Source organism: Coregonus clupeaformis, chromosome 39, assembly GCF_020615455.1.
Source record: "Coregonus clupeaformis isolate EN_2021a chromosome 39, ASM2061545v1, whole genome shotgun sequence".
Lineage (NCBI taxonomy): Eukaryota > Metazoa > Chordata > Actinopteri > Salmoniformes > Salmonidae > Coregonus > Coregonus clupeaformis.
The window spans coordinates 13,094,590-13,114,133 of record NC_059230.1 but is presented as its reverse complement, the minus strand read 5'-3'; the positions used below and the strand labels follow the sequence as shown (position 1 = coordinate 13,114,133).

The 19,544-nt window shown below is 43.0% G+C and overlaps 1 protein-coding gene across 10 annotated transcripts in view; it reads left to right on the top strand.

The window, feature by feature from the left end:
• LOC121554692 (adhesion G protein-coupled receptor L3) overlaps positions 1-19,544 on the top strand; it is a 318,628-nt gene that overhangs the window by 115,479 nt on the left and 183,605 nt on the right. For all 10 annotated transcript variants that reach the window (XM_045211912.1, XM_041868385.2, XM_041868384.2 and 7 more), the window contains exon 4: positions 414-627. In XM_045211912.1, coding sequence (XP_045067847.1) covers positions 414-627 — 214 coding nt within the window. The remainder of the gene's footprint in view (positions 1-413; positions 628-19,544) is intronic.

Sequence of the window (19,544 nt, the reverse complement as noted above, 5' to 3'; positions counted from 1 at the left end):
CTCTCTTACTCTCTCTCTCTCTCTCTGCCTTTAATTTCTCGTTATGAGTCTTACTGGTTGGATTGTCATCATGAACACAACTAACATGCTCCCCACCTAGTCCTTCTCTTTGACCTCTTGATCTTTGAGCTTTCACCATATCTCTCCCTCTCTCACACAACCTACAGCCATGTTATTGTGCCTCCCACCCCCAACAACGGCCCTGTCAGCCCCACTCCCTGCCTCCCAATGTCTGACCTTGGACCTTTGCTCTATCCTCACCTTCTCTCCATATTTCGCTCTGTTTCTCTTGCTCTAATGGTTAAGACATTAGGTTGGCAAGTGGGAGACCCAGGTTTGATTCCCACGTAGTAAATATACCTACTGTTACGCAGGGTTTGCTGACGTTATTTTCTCTCTCTATGTACCCACAGCCTTCAGTCGAGCTCCCATCCCCATGGCGGTCGTGAGGAGGGAGCTGTCATGTGAGAGCTACCCCATCGAGCTGCGCTGCCCGGGCACTGACGTCATCATGATTGAGAGTGCCAACTACGGACGCACCGACGACAAGATCTGTGACGCCGACCCGGCGCAGATGGAGAATACACGCTGCTACCTGCCCGATGCCTACAAGATCATGTCCCAGAGGTAAGAATCTAGACCTCTATATACAGTGAGCTCCAAAAGTATTGGGACAGTGACATCTTTTTTGTTGTTTTGGCTATATACTCCAGCACTTTGGATTTGAAATTATAGAATGAGGTTACATTTGAGGGTATTTCCATCCATATCGGGTAAACCGTTCAGAAATTACAGCTCTTTTGTACATGGTCTCCCCATTTTAAAAGTATTGGGACAAATTCAATTGTGCATTAAAGTAGTAAAAAGTTAAATATTTGGTCACCTATTCATAGCACGCAATGACTACATCAAGCTTGTGACTAAAATTTGTTAGATGCATTTGCTGTTTGTTTTGGATGTGTTTCAGATTATTTTGTGCCCAATAGAATAATGTATTGTCATTTTGGAGTCACTTTTATTGTAAAAAATTATAGAATATGTTTCTAAACACTTCTACGTTAATGTGGATGCTATCATAATTACGGATAATCCTGAATGAATTGTGAATAATGATGAGTGAGAAAGTTACAGACGCACAAATATCATACCCCCAAGACATGCTAACCTCTCCCTTTACAATAACAAGGGAGGTTGTCTCATTGACACCCGCCCCAAGTACTGCCGTTGCAATTTTGGATACCATTTATTGAGCCTTTTATCTGGGGTTGGTAGAGCAGAGTGGGGGGGATTTCATGAATTAACTTTGTCCATTCAGGGGAACATGTCCTCATTGAAATTAATAGACAATTCTCCAATGTTGATAATTTGTGTTTCATTTTATTTTCTGAATTGGGTTTAGTTGGAGATGGAATTGACCCTTCGCTAAGCCCCGCCCCAGAATGTTTGGCAACCAATTGTAGCGATCCAATGGATAGCAATTGCCGTCTAGTCCAACACCTCGGACAAGCTCACATTTAAATCGCATGAAAGCCAGTGAGGGCTATGGCAAAAACAGAGTGTTTTCTTCATAAAATAAATGTTTAAAAAGCTAAATAATTGAACAGTGCAACAGGAGTACTTGCTACTGTGATTACTGAAATGCAGAGCCTGTTGATGGAGTATTTTTCGAATCCAAATATGGGAGCAAATGTTTGAAGAAATCCAAAACGAAACACTTTTTTGGATTGCTGTCCAGCGGTGAAACGATCCTTGTTTTGAGTGGAATAGGTCAAGAATTATGTAATGTTCTCCGATTGAATGCTATACATTTACATTTACATTTTAGTCATTTAGCAGACGCTCTTATCCAGAGCGACTTACAGTTAGTGAATAATTTATTTTTATACTGGCCCCCAGTGGGAATCGAACCCACAACCCTGGCGTTGCAAACGCCATGCTCTATCAACTGAGCTACATCCCTGCCGGCCATTCCCTCCCCTACCCTGGACGACGCTGGGCCAATTGTGCGCCGCCCATGAGTCTCCCGGTCGCGGCCGGCTGCGACAGAGCCTGGATTCGAACCAGGATCTCTAATGGCACAGTTAGCACTGCGATGCAGTGCCTTAGACCACTGCGCCACTCAGGAGAGGCTATAAATCCCTGTCTTGGCTGTAAATTCATACCACAAATAAATTTTACCTGTGATTGAAATCAAAGTTTATTTGAAATGATTTGAATACATTCTCTTATTTGTCGACATAAATATTATCTCGGTGAGCTCCCCTGCCAGGCCTAAGCGCTTTGTGCAGAGTTATGGCTACATTATGGGGATACCAGGAAATGGAGGCCGATTTGTCAGTGCAGACAAAGAGTATACAGCACTTTGACAGTGATTTAAGAGATTGTACACACAATTCGATGATTTACATTAAGCGAATGTACACAGATCACACAGGCTTTGAGCATACATGCAACCAATGTGCTCTATTTAAGAAAAGTAAGCACATTCATCATAATTTTTTGGATTGTGGTATGAGGATCATAATACACAGATCTTATAGCCCTGTGTTGAGTAACTAAGTACTAGGAATGAGAGATGGTAGACCAAGGTTGTCTGTAAAACCATTTTCCATAGATACACAGCCTGATTTCGTTCAAGCCCCTTTTAAAAGCTGCAGAAATGTACCGGGATTTGTAGCGCTTGTCATGCTCACGTCGTCGTGAATAGGTTACGGCACTCCACCGAGATAAGGTTTATCTAAATTGCTATTCAGTGTTGACACGTCCTCGATTTCCAAACCCAGTGTTCCATGTGCTGCTTTGAGAATACTAATGACGTTCTGCACATTACCTAACTGCCTCTCCCTCCACTTTGAGTGTATGGCACGACAAAGATGAGATATGCACTGGTGTGAGGAGTAGGGATAAAAAGGTTGGTCTAAACACCACTGTCAGATAATTGATCCGCCCCATAGCATCTCCCTTGTTCTCCCTCCTGCACCGCCCACTCAGAACAGTAATCCCTGGCGGAATGAATCGAACTGGAGATGAGGAAGAAACAGAACAACAACAAAAAAGACAACCAGAAAAAAAGAACAGCGGCAGGGAAGTGCACCTCTCTTTAGCATCACAGAGCTAGCGGGGGGCGACTCACAAAAGCTAAACGGCAAGGGAAACCTGATTCAGAGCGAGCTCTTATTGTATTTGGGGCAAATTTGGCAAGGGGATAAAGGTTGTGGGTGGTAAGGGGGGCTCAGGGAGCAAGGGTAGAGTCCTGAGATATTTGTAACACTAGCAACACGGCTAACACATTAGCATGTGAAGAGGCCTGTGCGAGGGGTTAGCATGCAGGAAAGCACGATGGACGTGCGGCGCTCCCTGCTGCAACCAAGCTGCCACAGCTGTTGCTAGGAACCCAGAAACAAGAAACAAGAACTCTGAAAAAAGTAATTTCGAAGGTGAGGGATAATGCAGAGGTTGACACGAGATGAAAAGCAGCCCGAAAAGTGCTCGCTCTGTATTTGTTTATTGGATTCGTCTGATTTCGCTGAAAGGATAATGTGACAAAAATACATGCGGAAGAGGAATGGACCGCTCATCACACCGATGCAGACTTTGACATACTTCTAAGCAATTCACAGTCATTTTTCTTTGCTGCGCTTTTTTCCAGATCACAATTGACTGGTTTTGATCAGATTATCTAAGTATTACATAACAAAATTCATTTGCATAGTGTTTAGACTAGGTATAATGTTAATACAAATAGAAAATAGCAGCCAAACGCTCACTAATATTTTTTTTCCAGGGATTGTTTTCATATCTTTCTTTAGATCTATCCATGAAAAGGATATTGGTTTCCTTCATGTTGTTGGCTACTGGCTGCGTACACAATGTCCTCCAAACAGAATGGGCATTGGCACTGGCATGCAGACCAGCGACAGAGGCACACTTCCCTGGTATTTGATATCCTACCCTGCTGTGCCTGTTCCTCCACCTCCTCCCTCCCGCTTAATGGAATGTTCCTCCTTTGGGATTTCTTTCATTTTTTTCCAGCCCATGAGCCACCTGTCTTCCCTGCTGGCACTGGCTAAGTCATTTTGACTGGCATGGTCTGAGTATCATTCACATCCAGTTAATAGGATGAACCAGGTTGCAAGCTCAGACTCTAAGCCACAGGCTAGCATCCATCACCAGAAAAATACCCATCCATGTCACCAAGCCCGCTATCCGTCAATACACATTTAGCCAGCTCAACGTCCTTTCCTCCCTCCTCCCTTCGGAAGAATGGAATGAAACGCCCCCCACACACCCATGGCAAGAAGGGTTGCTTACTAAAAATCCCATCGGCATACAGTCTCTTCTAGCAAGGTGTTTGGTTCAATTACAGTCTTTTAAGCGAGGTGTAATAGCTTATGCCTGAGTGATAGTATGCCGCCGCGCCGGTGAGTGCTGTAATGCATCTCAAAATGAAAGTTGTCTCCCAACCATGCCCCCGACAGGATGAATGGCTCTGAGTCATTACTGATGCTCCCGCATGCGGTGGCCATTACGTGTCTGGAAAATCACAGCCACTCAAAGATGTGTCACCTGTGTGTGGGGCTGGGTTGCGACTGGAAGGTGGCTAATGATATTGTAATTCAACCAATGCAACCGGGACTAATTCGATGTAATTGGTGGCAATTACCACATTTTAGTCCACCTACTCTTCCCAATGAAAGTTCGCTGTCAACTAGGCCTGTATATCGAGTGTTTTTAGTTTTTTTATCTACATGGGGTTTATTGTTTTGGGGCCTCTTGGAATCTCTCCTCAATAAGCTCTGCAGTGAAGCTAGATTATTCATCAGAAGTGCTTCCACCCGCTCTCTACAACAGCATGGTGCTATCATATCAATCGGGCTCTATCTCGAAAATGTGCAGGCGATGCGCCATACTTCAAAAACAAACGCCGACGATATCGTACAACCGCCTCTGCCGTTTTCTCATCAGCGACCCAGCGCCTCTCCTCTTTTGTGTTCTCCCTTTCTTTCCCTGAGGCGTTGTGGCCTTCACGGCCAGTAATTACCGGCGATATCAAAGTCGTATATCACCCAGCATCTCTGCAGACCTCGCCGGGTACCTTAAGGGAACGCCTGATAGGCTGATAGCATTGTGTCACGCCCATGTATGATCCTCCTTGGAGGAGAGGAGGGTCATAAAGGAGACTCCTCACCTCTTCCCCCCATTTCTATCCCTTTTTCTCTGAACTTTTCATCTCCCCCATCGCTCTCCCTCTCACTCATAGTCTGAAAGGCTTTTTGGTCTTGATTGGATATCTACTGCTGATTCTGTCTCTACACAGGAAAGGTTCTCGCCTCATCAGCCAAGTGCTGTTTCGTGTCTGCCCCCTGATTGAGACAAACACTCTGAAAATGTGAAAGAAATACGTGTAGAAACCTGTAATAATAAGGAACATGTGTTTTTGTGCTAGATGCTTTTTTATGTTTTGATTTTACACTAGTTCCCAGTAATTCAGATGGATATTTACTAGCAGGTTGAGTGTCAAGGGTATTGTAAACGTACATTACACTGGCTGGATAGGCAGACTCTCTGTCAACACTGCCAAATATCCAACCAAGTGGATATTCTGTTGTTTTCGGCATTACCGTAATTAGTTTTGGCATTTCTGTTTCTCATGTCACATTTGCTGATGCACATTGTTGTCCATTTCTTCCTTGATCTTTGCATTTTGCATTGTTTCAGCAGATGCTTATGGAGCACATGGCATGTGACTGTATACAATTTACTATTAATACAAGTTAGAGGGGTATTTAGAGTCTTTATTTCTTTACATGAAATGCTGAAATGCTAGTAATATTTTGAGAGAATGTTCACAGCACTAAAGCACAAACCAAATGGGATGTCCTTACACAGAGGGGTAGATCGGCCCTAGTTGGCCCCGACAACGAGCTAGAGATCAGCCGGGCACAAACGACTCTGCAGACCTCTCTCTACCTTATACCCCATTGCTTATTAATCCGCCCGCATATTCCCGCTTCTGTTGCTTGCTCATATCTCTTTCATCTCTCTCATAGAAGTTTGCTAAACATTTATTTTGCTTGTCCTTTTTTTATTTTTTTTATGCCAATTCAAGTTTGGCCATATGATGACTTGGTGATATGGAATAGACGATCGAGCATAGTGTAACAGGAGTTCGCCGAGCTGAAGCGGGATACTGTCTCATCTAAGATCAATTGGCTGTCTCTGACGGAAAGTCACCTCCTTAAAAAGGCTTTGGGCGTTTTGCCAGCACCCTAACTCATACAGTGCTTTCAGAAAGTATTCATACCTTGTGACGTGTTCCATGTTTTGTTGCGTTACAGCCTGAATTCAAAATGGATTCAATAGATTTTTTTCTCACCCATCTACACACAATACCCCATAATGTCTAAGTGAAAACATGTTTTTGAAATATTGGCAATTGTATTGAAAATGAAATACAGAAATATCTCATTTACATAAGTATTCACACCCCTGAGTCAATACATGTTAGAATCACCTTTGGCAGTGATTACAGTTGTGATTATTTTTGGGTAAGTCTCTAAGAGCTTTGTACACCTGGATTGTACAATATTTGCACATTATTTTGTAAAGAATTATTCAAGCTCTGTCAAGTTGGTTGTTGATCATTGCTAGACAGACATTTTCAAGTCTTGCCATAGATTTTCAAGCAAATCTAAATCAAAACTGTAACTAGGCCACCCAGGAGCATTGAATATCGTCTTGGAAATCAACTTCAGTGTATATTTGTCCTTGTTTTATGTTATTATCCTGCTGAAAGGTGTATTTGTCTCCCAGTGTCTGTTGGAAAGCAGACTGAACCAGGTTTTCCTCTAGGATTTTGCCAGCGCTTAGCTCAATTCCGTTTCTTTTTATTCTAAAAACTCCTTAGTCTTTGCCGATGACAAGCATACACATAACATGATGCAGCCACCACCATGCTTGAAAATATGAAGAGTGGTACTCAGTGATGTGTTGTGTTGGATTTGCCCCAAACATAACTCTTTGTTTTCAGGACTTTAGTGCCTTATTGCAAATACGATGCATGTTTTGGAATATTTTTATTCTGTACAGGCTTCCTTCTTTTCACTCTGTCATTTTATGTTAGTATTGTGGAGTAACTGCAATGTTGTTGATCAAGCCTCAGTTTTCTCCTATCACAGCCATTCAACTCTGTAAAATCACCATTGGCCTCATGGTAAAATCCCTGAGAGGGTACCTCCTTCTCCGGAAACGGAGTTAAGAAGCCTGTATCTTTGTAGTGACTAGGTGTATTGATACACCATCCAAAGTGTAATTAATAACTTCACCATGCTCAAAGAGATATTCAAGGTCTGTTTTTTTTTTTACCCATCTACCAATAGGAGCCATTCTTAGCGAGGCATTGGAAAACCTCCCTAGTCTTTGTGGTTGAATCTGTTTGAATCTGACTCAAGACATTTCAGCTTTTCACTTTTTATAAATTGTTGTAGAAATGTATAAAAACATAATTCCACTTTGACATTATGGGGTATTGTGTGTAGGCCAGTGACACAACATCTCAATTTAATCAATTTTAAATTCAGGCTGTTACACAATAATGTGAGAAAGAGTCAAGGGGTGTGAATACTTTCTGAAGGCACTGTAAGATTTTTAAAGGGGGGTATCCCAGTTCATGCATGACAATGCACTGTTTGGTTTGTAGTACATAATTGACATTTTAAATATATGACCCATAGACACAACAACAATATATAAATTTGGTTGAATTCTCACTCTCAGGCAATAAATAACTTGATTTAGGGTTTATAATTATTACACCTATATGTTCATAAAGAGGGGTAATATAAGATATGTATTTAGGCTTGGTGTTGAATTTCCCATATAAATCAAAACTTGAGAGTAAATTCTTCGGCTAAGCATGAGGTAGGATAGAGATTATGAAGTCTGATGAGAGGAAGAACTACCCACCACCGAAATGAAAAGGGAGCTTACCATGCCAAGCAGATGAGCAAGGAGTGTGATCATTGGCCATGCGTGACCAGCAAAGCCCTCCCTCGGGTGTCTCCCTCCGTTGTTTAAAGTCGAGGCCTGCTTTAGCATTTTAACTCCTCCAACAAAGCAATGTCATATGAATGTATGCATGAATTGAATCTCTGAATCACAACTATCATAAGTGTGGTTCTCACACACACCCAAGATATTGGATGCAGGTTTATTTTTTGAAATAAATCTCCAGCCTCAAATATGCTGAGTTTGTGTTTTGTCCATATATTTTCTATTGATAACATTGTGTGCAGTATGAGGTCTGTATAAGACCAACAGCATTATTCATATTATTTATAAGGCAGAGCAGTTTGTTTCTGCAATTTTCTGACCTATCTGTCTTAACTTATACATGTGGTGCAGGATGTGCAGTGTCGACTAACTATTAACCAAGCTATTTCTCTCTAACTATGGTCGTGTTGAGCACCTGTCAATAATAGAATCCGTCAACTGCAGCATGAGACAATGGTGTGTTGTGAATACCGATACAGATGTGCCACAATTAAATAAAACCAAGGGAGGTTTGCCGACAAAACAACCAGAAATATCTAAAAGGTTAGTAATAGAGAAAAGAGCTCTGACAGAGAAAGTAATATCCCCCCCTTGGAATACACAGAACATGCAAGCAATAAAATTCAATCCAAAGTCTGATGATTACTTTAGGAATATGAGCCCAATTCCAATCTGTTCATGTTTGCCTTCCATGTTCGTCTAACCCTCTATTCCATACTGTGCTTTTCACAGAAAATAAGAATAATTTGTTCCTTTTTTTGGATCTCCTGATACAATTGTTCAGCCCTGCCTGCCTCCTTTCTCTCCACCCAGCTTGATAAGAACCTTCTGCATTTCCATTTGGCCAATTAGATATAGTAAATTCAACCTGGCAGTCTAACCTTCCAGCCTACAGGCAAGCCTGGATTTTAGATCAGACCAGACTCAACAGTGATTAATACAAAAAAAAAGGCCTAAACTGGCAGTGGAAAAGTTTTTTGGGCAGTTTCCCCATGCGGAGCGGATTGGTAACTCTCAAGGTATAGAGGGAGAAAATGAAATGGGATTGAATCCAGTAGCCAGGCGGTTTGAGAGCCCTTTGGGTGTTCTTATGCCCCTCAAGTTGAAGTAAAAAAGTGGATGAATTTGATAGGTTGTAACTTTGACCTGTTCTCCTCAGGAAACCTCGACATATCTCAGGACTAATGTGATACAATGCCATGTGAATAGCATCGCGCGGTGCGGTCACTGGCTAAACGTGTCGTAATGAAAGTAAATGGTCGGGAGGAGGAGGTCTCAGCGTATTTGTCGGCTGTGGAGTGGGTTTCGCTTGGATGCGTCAGAACAGTAAAAAAATTGGTAATTCTGACAGGGGCAGATGGTTAAACGGAACACTTGAAGCACGCCGACCTCGTTCCCAGCTGATGTTTTCCTCCTTTGCTCAGTTGTCTTTCACTTCCGTCCTCCCTCTTGCTCCATTCCTCTTTTAATTGGCAGGTGGGAGTAGACACCCATTTGATGTCTCCTATAGCTCACCGCTTCCTCCAGTACGCCGACTCAAAGTGAAAGCGTCGAAGGTGGCAATTTCTCGATATGTCATCTTATGTAGGAGTGGGCGGCCGACTTTGCTTAACCTTTGTGTAACTTTGCGTCGATCCATCCTCGCCTCGAAGATAAAACATCTTCTTCATGCTTTTCTGATTTATGTCTCATCTCTACATCATTACCAGTCCTACTAGGAATCTTCTACTTCCTTCCGTGCACCCTGCCCCTCAAAATAACTTTCCCCTGATGTAAATTCCTACACCATTCATGCGCTAAGGGCTATTTAATTTAAATTGATGTGCGAACGGTAGAATGGTAGAATTCACCTGAAAGACTGCGCCCCTATGAATCACGCTCCAGGTGTCAGCCCAGGATCCACGTACCATTACACCACAACCGGGTGATTCACACCAGCCTAAATTAGCTGGGTAATGAAAGCCTCTCCTTGTCTGTACCATATTGTCCCACTCCTAATACATCATCTATAGAGAACTAGGTAGACTTGGGGGAGGTAGGTCAGAGGGGCCGAGCTCCTTCATTTCCTTGGGAATGACCTCGCCCGTAACGGAGCACACTTAGCCATGCTTTTGTGTACTTTAGGCCTGAATATAAGACTGCCGTAGTCTGGGAAAGAAAATAAAGACATCGCCCGAGTGTCATGTTTCTGGAGTGTCCATTAGCTCCAAATAAACAAGATACATCATTTTCATCTGGGAGTCTAGGAGTCATTAGCTTGGTTTCTGATTATTTATTTTGTCTACCCCCCTCTCTCACTACTAGTCCAAGTGGTGCAGTGATATTGAATCATTCATGAGAACAGGGTCTCATCTTGGAGTTTGTTTGTCGGGATTTGAGTCTGATTTCGCTCCGTTGTGCCACCGCCAGCCCCTCTAGTTGTCTAGTCGAGTCGATGGTGCTCTCTCTGGTTTTCTCCCAGTGTTTTTACAGCTGTGGATTTACTGCATTTGTCACGGAGCGCTGTAAGTGGGTATGTGTGTTTATATGTGTCAGCTGGCTTGGCCAGGTGTCACTGTGTACTCAGATGATGGGGAGAGAGTGTGGGCTCATCTTGTAGAGCCGAGCCCCAACGAGGTGCCCTGGTCCTCAGTCAAACGGTGACTCAAGCTGTTCGTTTGGGACGGCATCAAGTCAGAGCTCAAATCAAATGAAATCAAATTGTATTTGTCACATGCGCCGAATACAACAGGTGTAGACCTTCCCGTGAAATACTTACTTACAAGCCCTTAACCAACAATGCAGTTTTAAGAAAATAAGAGTTATTAAATAAACTAAAGTAAAAAAAGTAACGCAATAAAATAACAATAATGAGGCTTTATACAGGGGGTAGCGGTACCGAGTCAATGTGCTGGGGTACAGGTTAGTCAAGGTAATTGAGGTAATATGTACACTACCGGTCAAATGTTTTAGAACACCTACTCATTCAAGGGTTTTTCTTCATTTTTACTATTTTGTACATTGTAGAATAATAGTGAAGACATCAAAACTATGAAATAACACATATGGAATCATGTAGTAACCAAAAAAGTGTTAAACGAATCAAAATATATTTTATATTTGAGATTCTTCAAATAGCCACCCTTTGCTTTGATGACAGCTTTGCACACTCTTGGCATTCTCTCAACCAGCTTCATGAGGTAGTCACCTGGAATGCATTTCTTAAAAGTTAATTTGTGGAATTTCTTTCCTTCTTAATGCTTTTGAGCCAATCAGTTGTGTTGTGACAAGGTAGGGGGGGTATACAGAAGATAGCCCTATTTGGTGAAAGACCAAGTCCATAATATGGCAAGAACAACCAAATAAGCAAAAAAAAATGACAGTTCATCATTACTTTAAGACATGAAGGTCAGTCAATACGGAACATTTCAAGAACTTTGAATGTTTCGTCAAGTGCAGTCACAAAAACCATCAAGCGCTATGATGAAACTGGCTCTCACGAGGACCGCCACAGGAATGGAAGACCGAGTTAACTCTGCTGCAGAGGATAAGTTCAATAGAGTTACCAGCCTCAAAAATTGCAGCCCAAATAAATGCTTCATAGAGTTCAAGTAACAGACACATCTCAACGTCAACTGTTCAGAGTAGACTGTGTGAATCAGGCCTTCATGTTCGAATTGCTGCAAAGAAACCACTACTAAAGGACACCAATAATAAGAAGAGACTTGCTTGGGCCAAGAAACACGAGCAAGGGACATTAGACCGGTGGAAATTTGTCCTTTTGGTCTGGAGTCCAAATTGCCGATTTTTGGTTCCAACCGCTGTGTCTTGTCTATTTCCCACCGTAAAGCATGGAGGAGGGAGGTGTGATGGTATGGGGGTGCTTTGCTGGTGACACTGTCTGTGCGTTATTTAGAATTCAAGGCACACTTAACCAGTATGGCTACCACAGCATTCTGCAGCGATACGCCATCCCATCTGGTTTGGGCTTAGTGGGACTATGTTCTTCAACAGGACAATGACCTAACACACCTCCAGGCTGTGTAAGGGCTATTTTACCAAGAAGGAGAGTGATGGAGTGCTGCATCAGATGACCTGGCCTCCACAATGCCCCGACCTCAACCAAATTGAGATGGTTTGGGATGAGTTGGACCGCAGAGTGAAGGAAAATCAGCCAACAAGTGCTCAGCATATGTGGGAACTCCTTCAAGACTGTTGGAAAAGTATTCCAGGTGAAGCTGGTTGAGAGAATGCCAAGAGTGTGCAATGCTGTCATCAAGGCAAAGGGTGGCTATTTGAAGAATCTCAAATATAAGATATACTTTGATGTGTTTAACACTTTTTTGGTTAGTACATGATTCCATATGGGGGTGGGGGGGTGGGGGGGGATCAATGCAAATAGTTTGGATAGCCATTTGATTAATTGTTCAGCAGTCTTATGGCTTGGGGGTAGAAACTGTTAAGGAGCCTTATGGACCTAGACTTGGTGTTCCGGTACCGCTTGCCATGCGGTAGCAGAGAGAACAGTCTATGACTTGGGTGGCTGGAGTCATTTACATTTTTGGGCCTTCCTCTGACACCGCCTAGTATAGAGGTCCTGGATGGCAGTTATGGGTGAACAGGGAGTACAGGAGGGGACTGAACACGCACCCCTGATGGGCCCCCGTGTTGAGGATCAGTGTGGCAGATGTGTTGTTGCCTACCCTTACCACCTGGAGGCGGCCCGTCAGGAAGTCCAGGATCCAGTTGCAGAGGGAGGTGTTTAGTCCCAGGGTCCTTAGCTTAGTGATAAGCTTTGTGGGCACTCAACTCCGACGTTATGAGAGACTTTGTCCGTCTCCCAATTTCCAATGTACTCTCCTACTCCATATTATGGATATTATCTATCTCGCTCTTGGTCTTTCTTTGCTTACTCTTTCTGTCACTCTCTTTCAGTTTCTCTGTCTCTCTCTCTCACTCACACACACAAACACACACACAACCACACACGCATGCGCACACACACACACACACTTGCTCCTCCCTCAGTGGGCCTAAGCTGGACGTGAATGGGTGGCCACGGGCCAACTCCTATGTCGCCGGCGGTGCCACCTGCTTCCACGGTCGAGGCGAGAGGAGGCGAGGGAGACGGCCCCTTCTCCCCGTTTTCCTCTCTCATGCGCGCAGCATCCCCCTGGGGACCTGTTTCTACCAGGCTTCCCTCGCTCATCCCGAGTCACCTCACCCACTCAGTCCATATCTTTTTGGCAGCACCCATCCAGTCGTTATTCATGATTTGCTCATAATTGCCTCAGATTTCAACAGCAGGATTTTCCCACAACACTTTCCGAACAAGTTTGTATAGGGGTCCTCTGATGGCTTTTATAGTCTCTGGGCTTTGTGCCTTAATTTAATAGTCTATTTTAGGATGTCTAACCATTATTATTACATGGGGTGACATTCTGTTGTTTTGGAAACTGCCACAACTTCTGTGCTGATGGCCGCAATTAGACTTCCCATTGGTCTCCGCTTCACAATCTATAGGGTTAATATGAATAATATGAAATTATATGAAAAGGGAATGCATGGGATGTCAACTATCAATCTTTAATCTGGAACATGTATGACACAATCCCTATGAACAATTCACTTAGATCGTGGTCAGACGTGGCGTTGAATATTCTATCAGTTTGTACCCCACAACCCTAAAATATATTCATAATGAAGACATACTGTAGTCAAATATCATGTAGGATTGAAGTCCTGGGAGCTTTTGGCAACTATCTTTACATTTAAATTGCATTGAAATTGTGACCTAGCCACAGCAAACCTTGTGTGGGTGTGTTTGTGTGTGTGGCTGTGTGCATGTGACGTGTACCTTTCATGTGTCCCTCCAATCAGCTTATTTGGATAATTATGATGATTCCGTAACACACTCAATGTGTGCATTTATGGTAATGGTGATTTCCTAATATAAAAAATAAATATCTTTGACCTTTTCACTTCCAGTCCATGATATAATGAATGCATCATGGATACTTGAATGATGTCACTTCATTTCATCATATCTGCATGTTTTGCAATAGGTTCACCTGTACAGAAGGAGCTGAATATTATTAGTAAAAAGCCAAGATGCAGACTGACGGATTATGTTCAGTCACAGAGTCAATACAAACCTCGAACTATGATATCATGTCATTGTTATTAGTTTTGCAAGACCGACATATGTGTTATTCAAAAAGCCTCATCTCTCACCAATAGCTGCTTTTCCTCATTATCCTGTCCTCATCTGAGGACAAATTCATTTTCCCTCAAGGTTTACATTGAGCGCCCTCTCATGCTGCCCATACTTGCTTGTGAAAGCTAATTATACCAGGTTATTTTTTAACTGGGAGCATGTCAATATGGCACAGTGGGGAAGCTCTCAGTAGCTCTGTCCTCAGTGCCGCATTGTTATTCATGAGCCTTAATTCTGTCAATGGCCCCCGCAGCAGACACTGGCACCGGCCAATGAGAAATGAGAGCCTTGCTGGGGATTTGCTTGTTGCTGCCTAAGCGCCTCTCGGAATGGTAAAAAAAAATTGCATGTTTTTCTCGCAGTTGTGTATTGTTTGGATACTGCCTTTTACCGTCGCAATACGACCAGCTGAAAGAAGGGGGGTAAATAAAGAGAGGGAGGTATAGAGAGATGATGGAGGGAGCAAGGGAGAGAGAAAAGAAGGTAAAGAACGAAGGGGGAAAGAGAAGAGAGAAATGATGAAGAGAAACATTCTATGAAGAAAAAAGAAAGGGAAAATAGTTATTGTGAAGAAGGATGGAAAGAGAGAGGAGGTTGTGTGTCCTGCCGGTGCACCCTATTCCTGGAGATGCTGTCGCCACTCAATCAGATTTTCGGCCGCGCCACCTTGGGAAGTCGGCCGAATTGACACTGTCCACAGTTTCCTAATATTGTTGTTTACTAGACTGTTGACTCTCAGCAGGGACAACATCTGGTGGGTTATGATTAGTTACGAGGCCAGAATATTAAATAAAATGCGAAGGAGCCACAGTGACATCATATAGCAGTTTTGTGTGCACACCTCCAGTGGCTGTTTTAGTACCTGTTTTTGGTATTTTGATTAAAAAATGTTGTTACCCATTTGATATTGGCTCTTCTATGTGCTATCTTATAAAATTGCATATATTAGTCATTTTAATTTTTGTTAATACGAGCTGTTGGTGGTATGGGCTTTTTTGTTAAGGTTTGTTTTATTGTTATTGTGAAGGGTCTACTGAATGGGCTGCTCTTGTGAAGTCAACAGATTTCTGGACAACTGCCATGATATTATAACAAATAACATTCTAGTCCGTTTCCATGGTGGCGTCCATAGATAGAAATATTATAGTCTGTTTCAATTACTATTCATTAATCAAGGGCTTTCCTTTTGGCGGCATGGGCCCCTTTAGCATTGATGATAACTGGTGGTTCTACAGAGATTGAACCCGAAGTGAGTACTGCTTGGCTCATCCACACGTCCAGCAGTTCGCTCTGGCACCTCTGCTACTCCAATCGGTTTTGGCTTAGATGCTCCAAAGGCTTCTAAACTTGCCGCACACCCCTGCTTGTCGTCCACACTGCATGGCGCCAGAGTTCAGCGAGGGGCAGATGCTCCGCAGCACTCTGACAGTACGACTGTCAGCCGCGCTCTTCGCAACAGGGTGTAGGGTGAAGTTGCCTCTAGACGCTGATCTTGGGTCAGTTTGGCATTTTCCTCACTGTTGGTAAAGTTTAGGATTTCTAGGGGAAAGCTGATTCTAGAGCTCTGACTAGAGCTCTGTTGTGTGTGTTGCCTGAGAGGTGTTACAATAGCAGTGTTAGCTCTGTTCCATTTCCCTGACAGATATCATTTAAAATGATGAAATGGACCAAAAATAATTAGTACTTATTATGACTCGTGCAGCAAATGCATCTACACTGCAATTACACTGTAATTATGTGTCTTACTCTGTAGTTACTGTAGGCACATCTGACAATGATCTGCATGCACATCCATACTAGCGCTGAGACAAACAGTGGTACAGACAAACACACATCCTGCAGTAGTTTTTGGGGATGAATTAGTCTCCCCCCTCTTGCCTCTGTGCTGTATCTCAGGATACCTGTTGGAATGGGAAAAGTTAAAAGACAGTCAAATGTCTCAGCTGTGCTTGACAAATTCGACAGGACACTGCCGCCACATGGGGTCTGATTCAAAGGACACTCTGTCACCTCTCCCTGCAGACACACACACACAAACAAAACGATCTGCCTTCCCCACTCACCTCAGCTCAATGCCAGTTTGTCAAGGAAATGTTGTCTAAGAAACCTGGGCCACACCGTATTGGTCCAGTTTTTCTCTAAGGTTTGATATTTTGAAAGTAAGAGAAGACTTTCTTTAAGGAATATAGGCTAGAGGTGTCACTTGATGTCACTTAGTCACAGAGAGATACATTATACTGTACATTATCTAAAGGCTCTTAATCAGTGATCTATAACTCCTCTCCATCTGGCTGTCCAGGGTTTTGCTTCAACCCATCATGAACATACCGGATTCAAATGATCAAGGTTCAGACTGAAGACCATAGTTGGGAACTAGTGTTTTGTTGCTGGGGATGAACAAAAGCCTGCACACCCAGTATCTCTCCGGGACAGGATGTTGGAGACCCCTGCTCTCTCTCTTATTGTTGGATGAGTAAACACCATGGTAAATATGCAATATAGGATATAACATTTCTCAAAAGGTGAAGAAACTGAATTGTTTGTTTACCAAAGACATCAGGCGAGAAGCTCTTTGCGTCCATCTTCTTCTATTTCAGACGCTCAGCATCCCCTATGTCAGAGGAGTAAGTATGTGTCATCCTAGCGAATTAAGACCTTAATGCTCAGTAAATTACTTTCCCCTCACACCAAAGTTGCGCAGTGCCGAGCCAAGGGACCTTGGGTGTATTGACGTGGATGGAGGAGACAGGAGAGCTCAATCCGACCCAGAGCTTTTAATCCCACCCATAAATCCAGCCAGACAGTTCCTTAAGTCCCGCAATGATTTCTAGCATGCCAATGCATGAAGCAGTCGAAGGGGCCCTCGTCTTGCAATATTGATGGCTGACCTCTCTATTGAATTAGATGCTTCCTTATATCGCCATCTCAGTCTTTAATTATTGAGACGTGAATAGGGAAGGTCATGCGGGGGGCCGTCCATAGATCTGTCAATGCGGAATATTTGATTGTCTCAGGCCGGCCTTCAACACAACATTTTGTAATATCAAGAGTGTTGCACTCGAACATAGATTTGTTTGTTGTCTTTTGGAGGGGCTAGATGTGTGCATGTCTACATGCACAGTCACGGCTCACCTACTCATTTGTGTTTCTCGAGGGTTGCGAGTTGTCACGGAGATATTGTTTGTTGAGAAACACTGCGGCGGCGCGGTAGCTGAGCAGACAGGGAGGGTTGTTAGTCGTTATGGCGCTTTCATCCCTCCTTCTCCCTTTGTTGGAGTGGGTAATTAGCTGTTTAAGACCCCTAGGAGCCAGGCTTTGGGTGACTTTAGCTGAGGAATGCCGTGTGTTGTGGTCTGGGCGGTGTTGAGAAGAAGAGAAAGTGCTGGAAGCACACACTACCTGGAGTTGGACATTAGGGGTTACCATGGCAACGGGCAAAAAAAAAATCCCGAGCTTTAAAGCCTGTGTGAGAGTGCTTTCGTGTGCTTTGGTAAGCATTTCAGCCATGCAGATGAGCCTCTGTCAGGATTCCTTCAAAGATTTCCAAGACGTGATAGGCCACTGAACAGCGGCCGTGTTGGAAACTGGGATTATAATCTTTTTGTTGTTGCTATGCAGTGCATGTGGCCGCTATAAGCTTTTTAAGCACCCCTTCTGACTCCTCACGGGTGCAGTCATCACTCTTTGTGCGAAACAAACAGGACTTGATGCTTTGAAAAGCTGATCCAGCCAAGCCAATGGCATTTTTCTTCTCCCTCTTTCTTCTCCTCGTGTCTTCCCATCTTCTAAAGCTACCCACACAGCAGTGGTACCGTTAGGTATCTGGACCAGGGATCAAAGTCTGGTGGGGAGCTCTTGAGGAAGGTTAAGGATATCAGCAGGCCTGGTTCCAGAGGCTAACGTCGGTCAGTGGATCAGCGCCCCCTAGAGACCATCAGCGCCCCCTTGACGACACTTGGGCGGGATATTTAGACGTGTGCCCCGAGGAGTTGTCCACGTTTGCTTTGGTTTTGAATGACTGTTTCTCAAACGTATTTGGAGAGCGAAGGAAAGAGTAGAAGCAGGAAATGCATTGAGCTCTGTGGCACCAGTAATTTTAATTAGTATAATCTATTGCACTTACCATGTACATTATATCATCTTATTAAGTAAGCCGATGTCTGACTGTGTGACAGCATGATTTACATAGGACTCTTTGTCCCTAGTTTAGTTTAATGATGTCCATGGATGGAGCAATATCCACTCGTGGATGGAAATATGGAAATTAGGGTATTCATTTGAATTTAAAAGGTAAAGATGATTTGAGTAAACAATAGTGTCTCGGTTCAGCGTGAGGATGAATATAGGATGGTAATATCTGGGGAACTGGGATACCACTCATGCATTATGGGATTTGGAGTTTGTCTATAGGGCTGTGTTCAACTCCAGATTATCTGAATGGGTCTGATTGAGAATTGCTGTGAGAAATACTCTTAAAAACAATATTAGCAATAAGATTCTTGCCTTTTTCCTCTCCCTTTTCCGCTTTTCAGAGAAAGACAGTAAAGTAATACAGCATATTTATGAAGGGTTAGAAAGTCCCCAATAAGTTTCTTAATTTCATACTTCCATTGCAGTTACTCATAAACTAATGGTCATGTTCAAAGAGGGATGCCGCATCTTCAAATCTGAGCAATAAAATAATAATGTCTACAGTATGCATGGCTACATCAAAGAGTAAAAGAAAAAGAAAGATGGTTCATGTTTTGGAAGATCTAAAAGAATAATAAGAACTGTGAGAATAAGGACTCCAAACACAGTTAGTAATAGTAATGTTATCGAGAGATGGTAGCTATTATGACAATGTAAGTGCATGCTCTTTCCTAAAAACACTACTTGTTAGTAATAATACATCGCCTTCAGAAAGTATTCACACCCCCTTGACTTTTACCACATGTTGTGTTACAGCCTGAATTTAAAATGGATTAAATTGAGATTTTGTGTCACTGGTTTACACACAATACCCATAATGCATTTTTACAAATGAATTAAAAATGAAAAGCTGAAATGTCTTGAGTCAATAAGTATTCAACCCCTTTGTCATGGCAAGCCTAAATAAGTTCAGGAGTAAAAATGTGCTTAACAAGTCACATAAGTTGCATGGACTCGCAATAATAGTGTTTAACATGATTTTTTATGACTTCCTCAGCTCTGTAGGCCTCCTGTAGCTCAGTTGGTAGAGCATGGCGCTTGCAACACCAGGGTTGTGGGTTCGATTCCCACGGGGGGCCAGTATGAAAAATGTATGCACTCACTG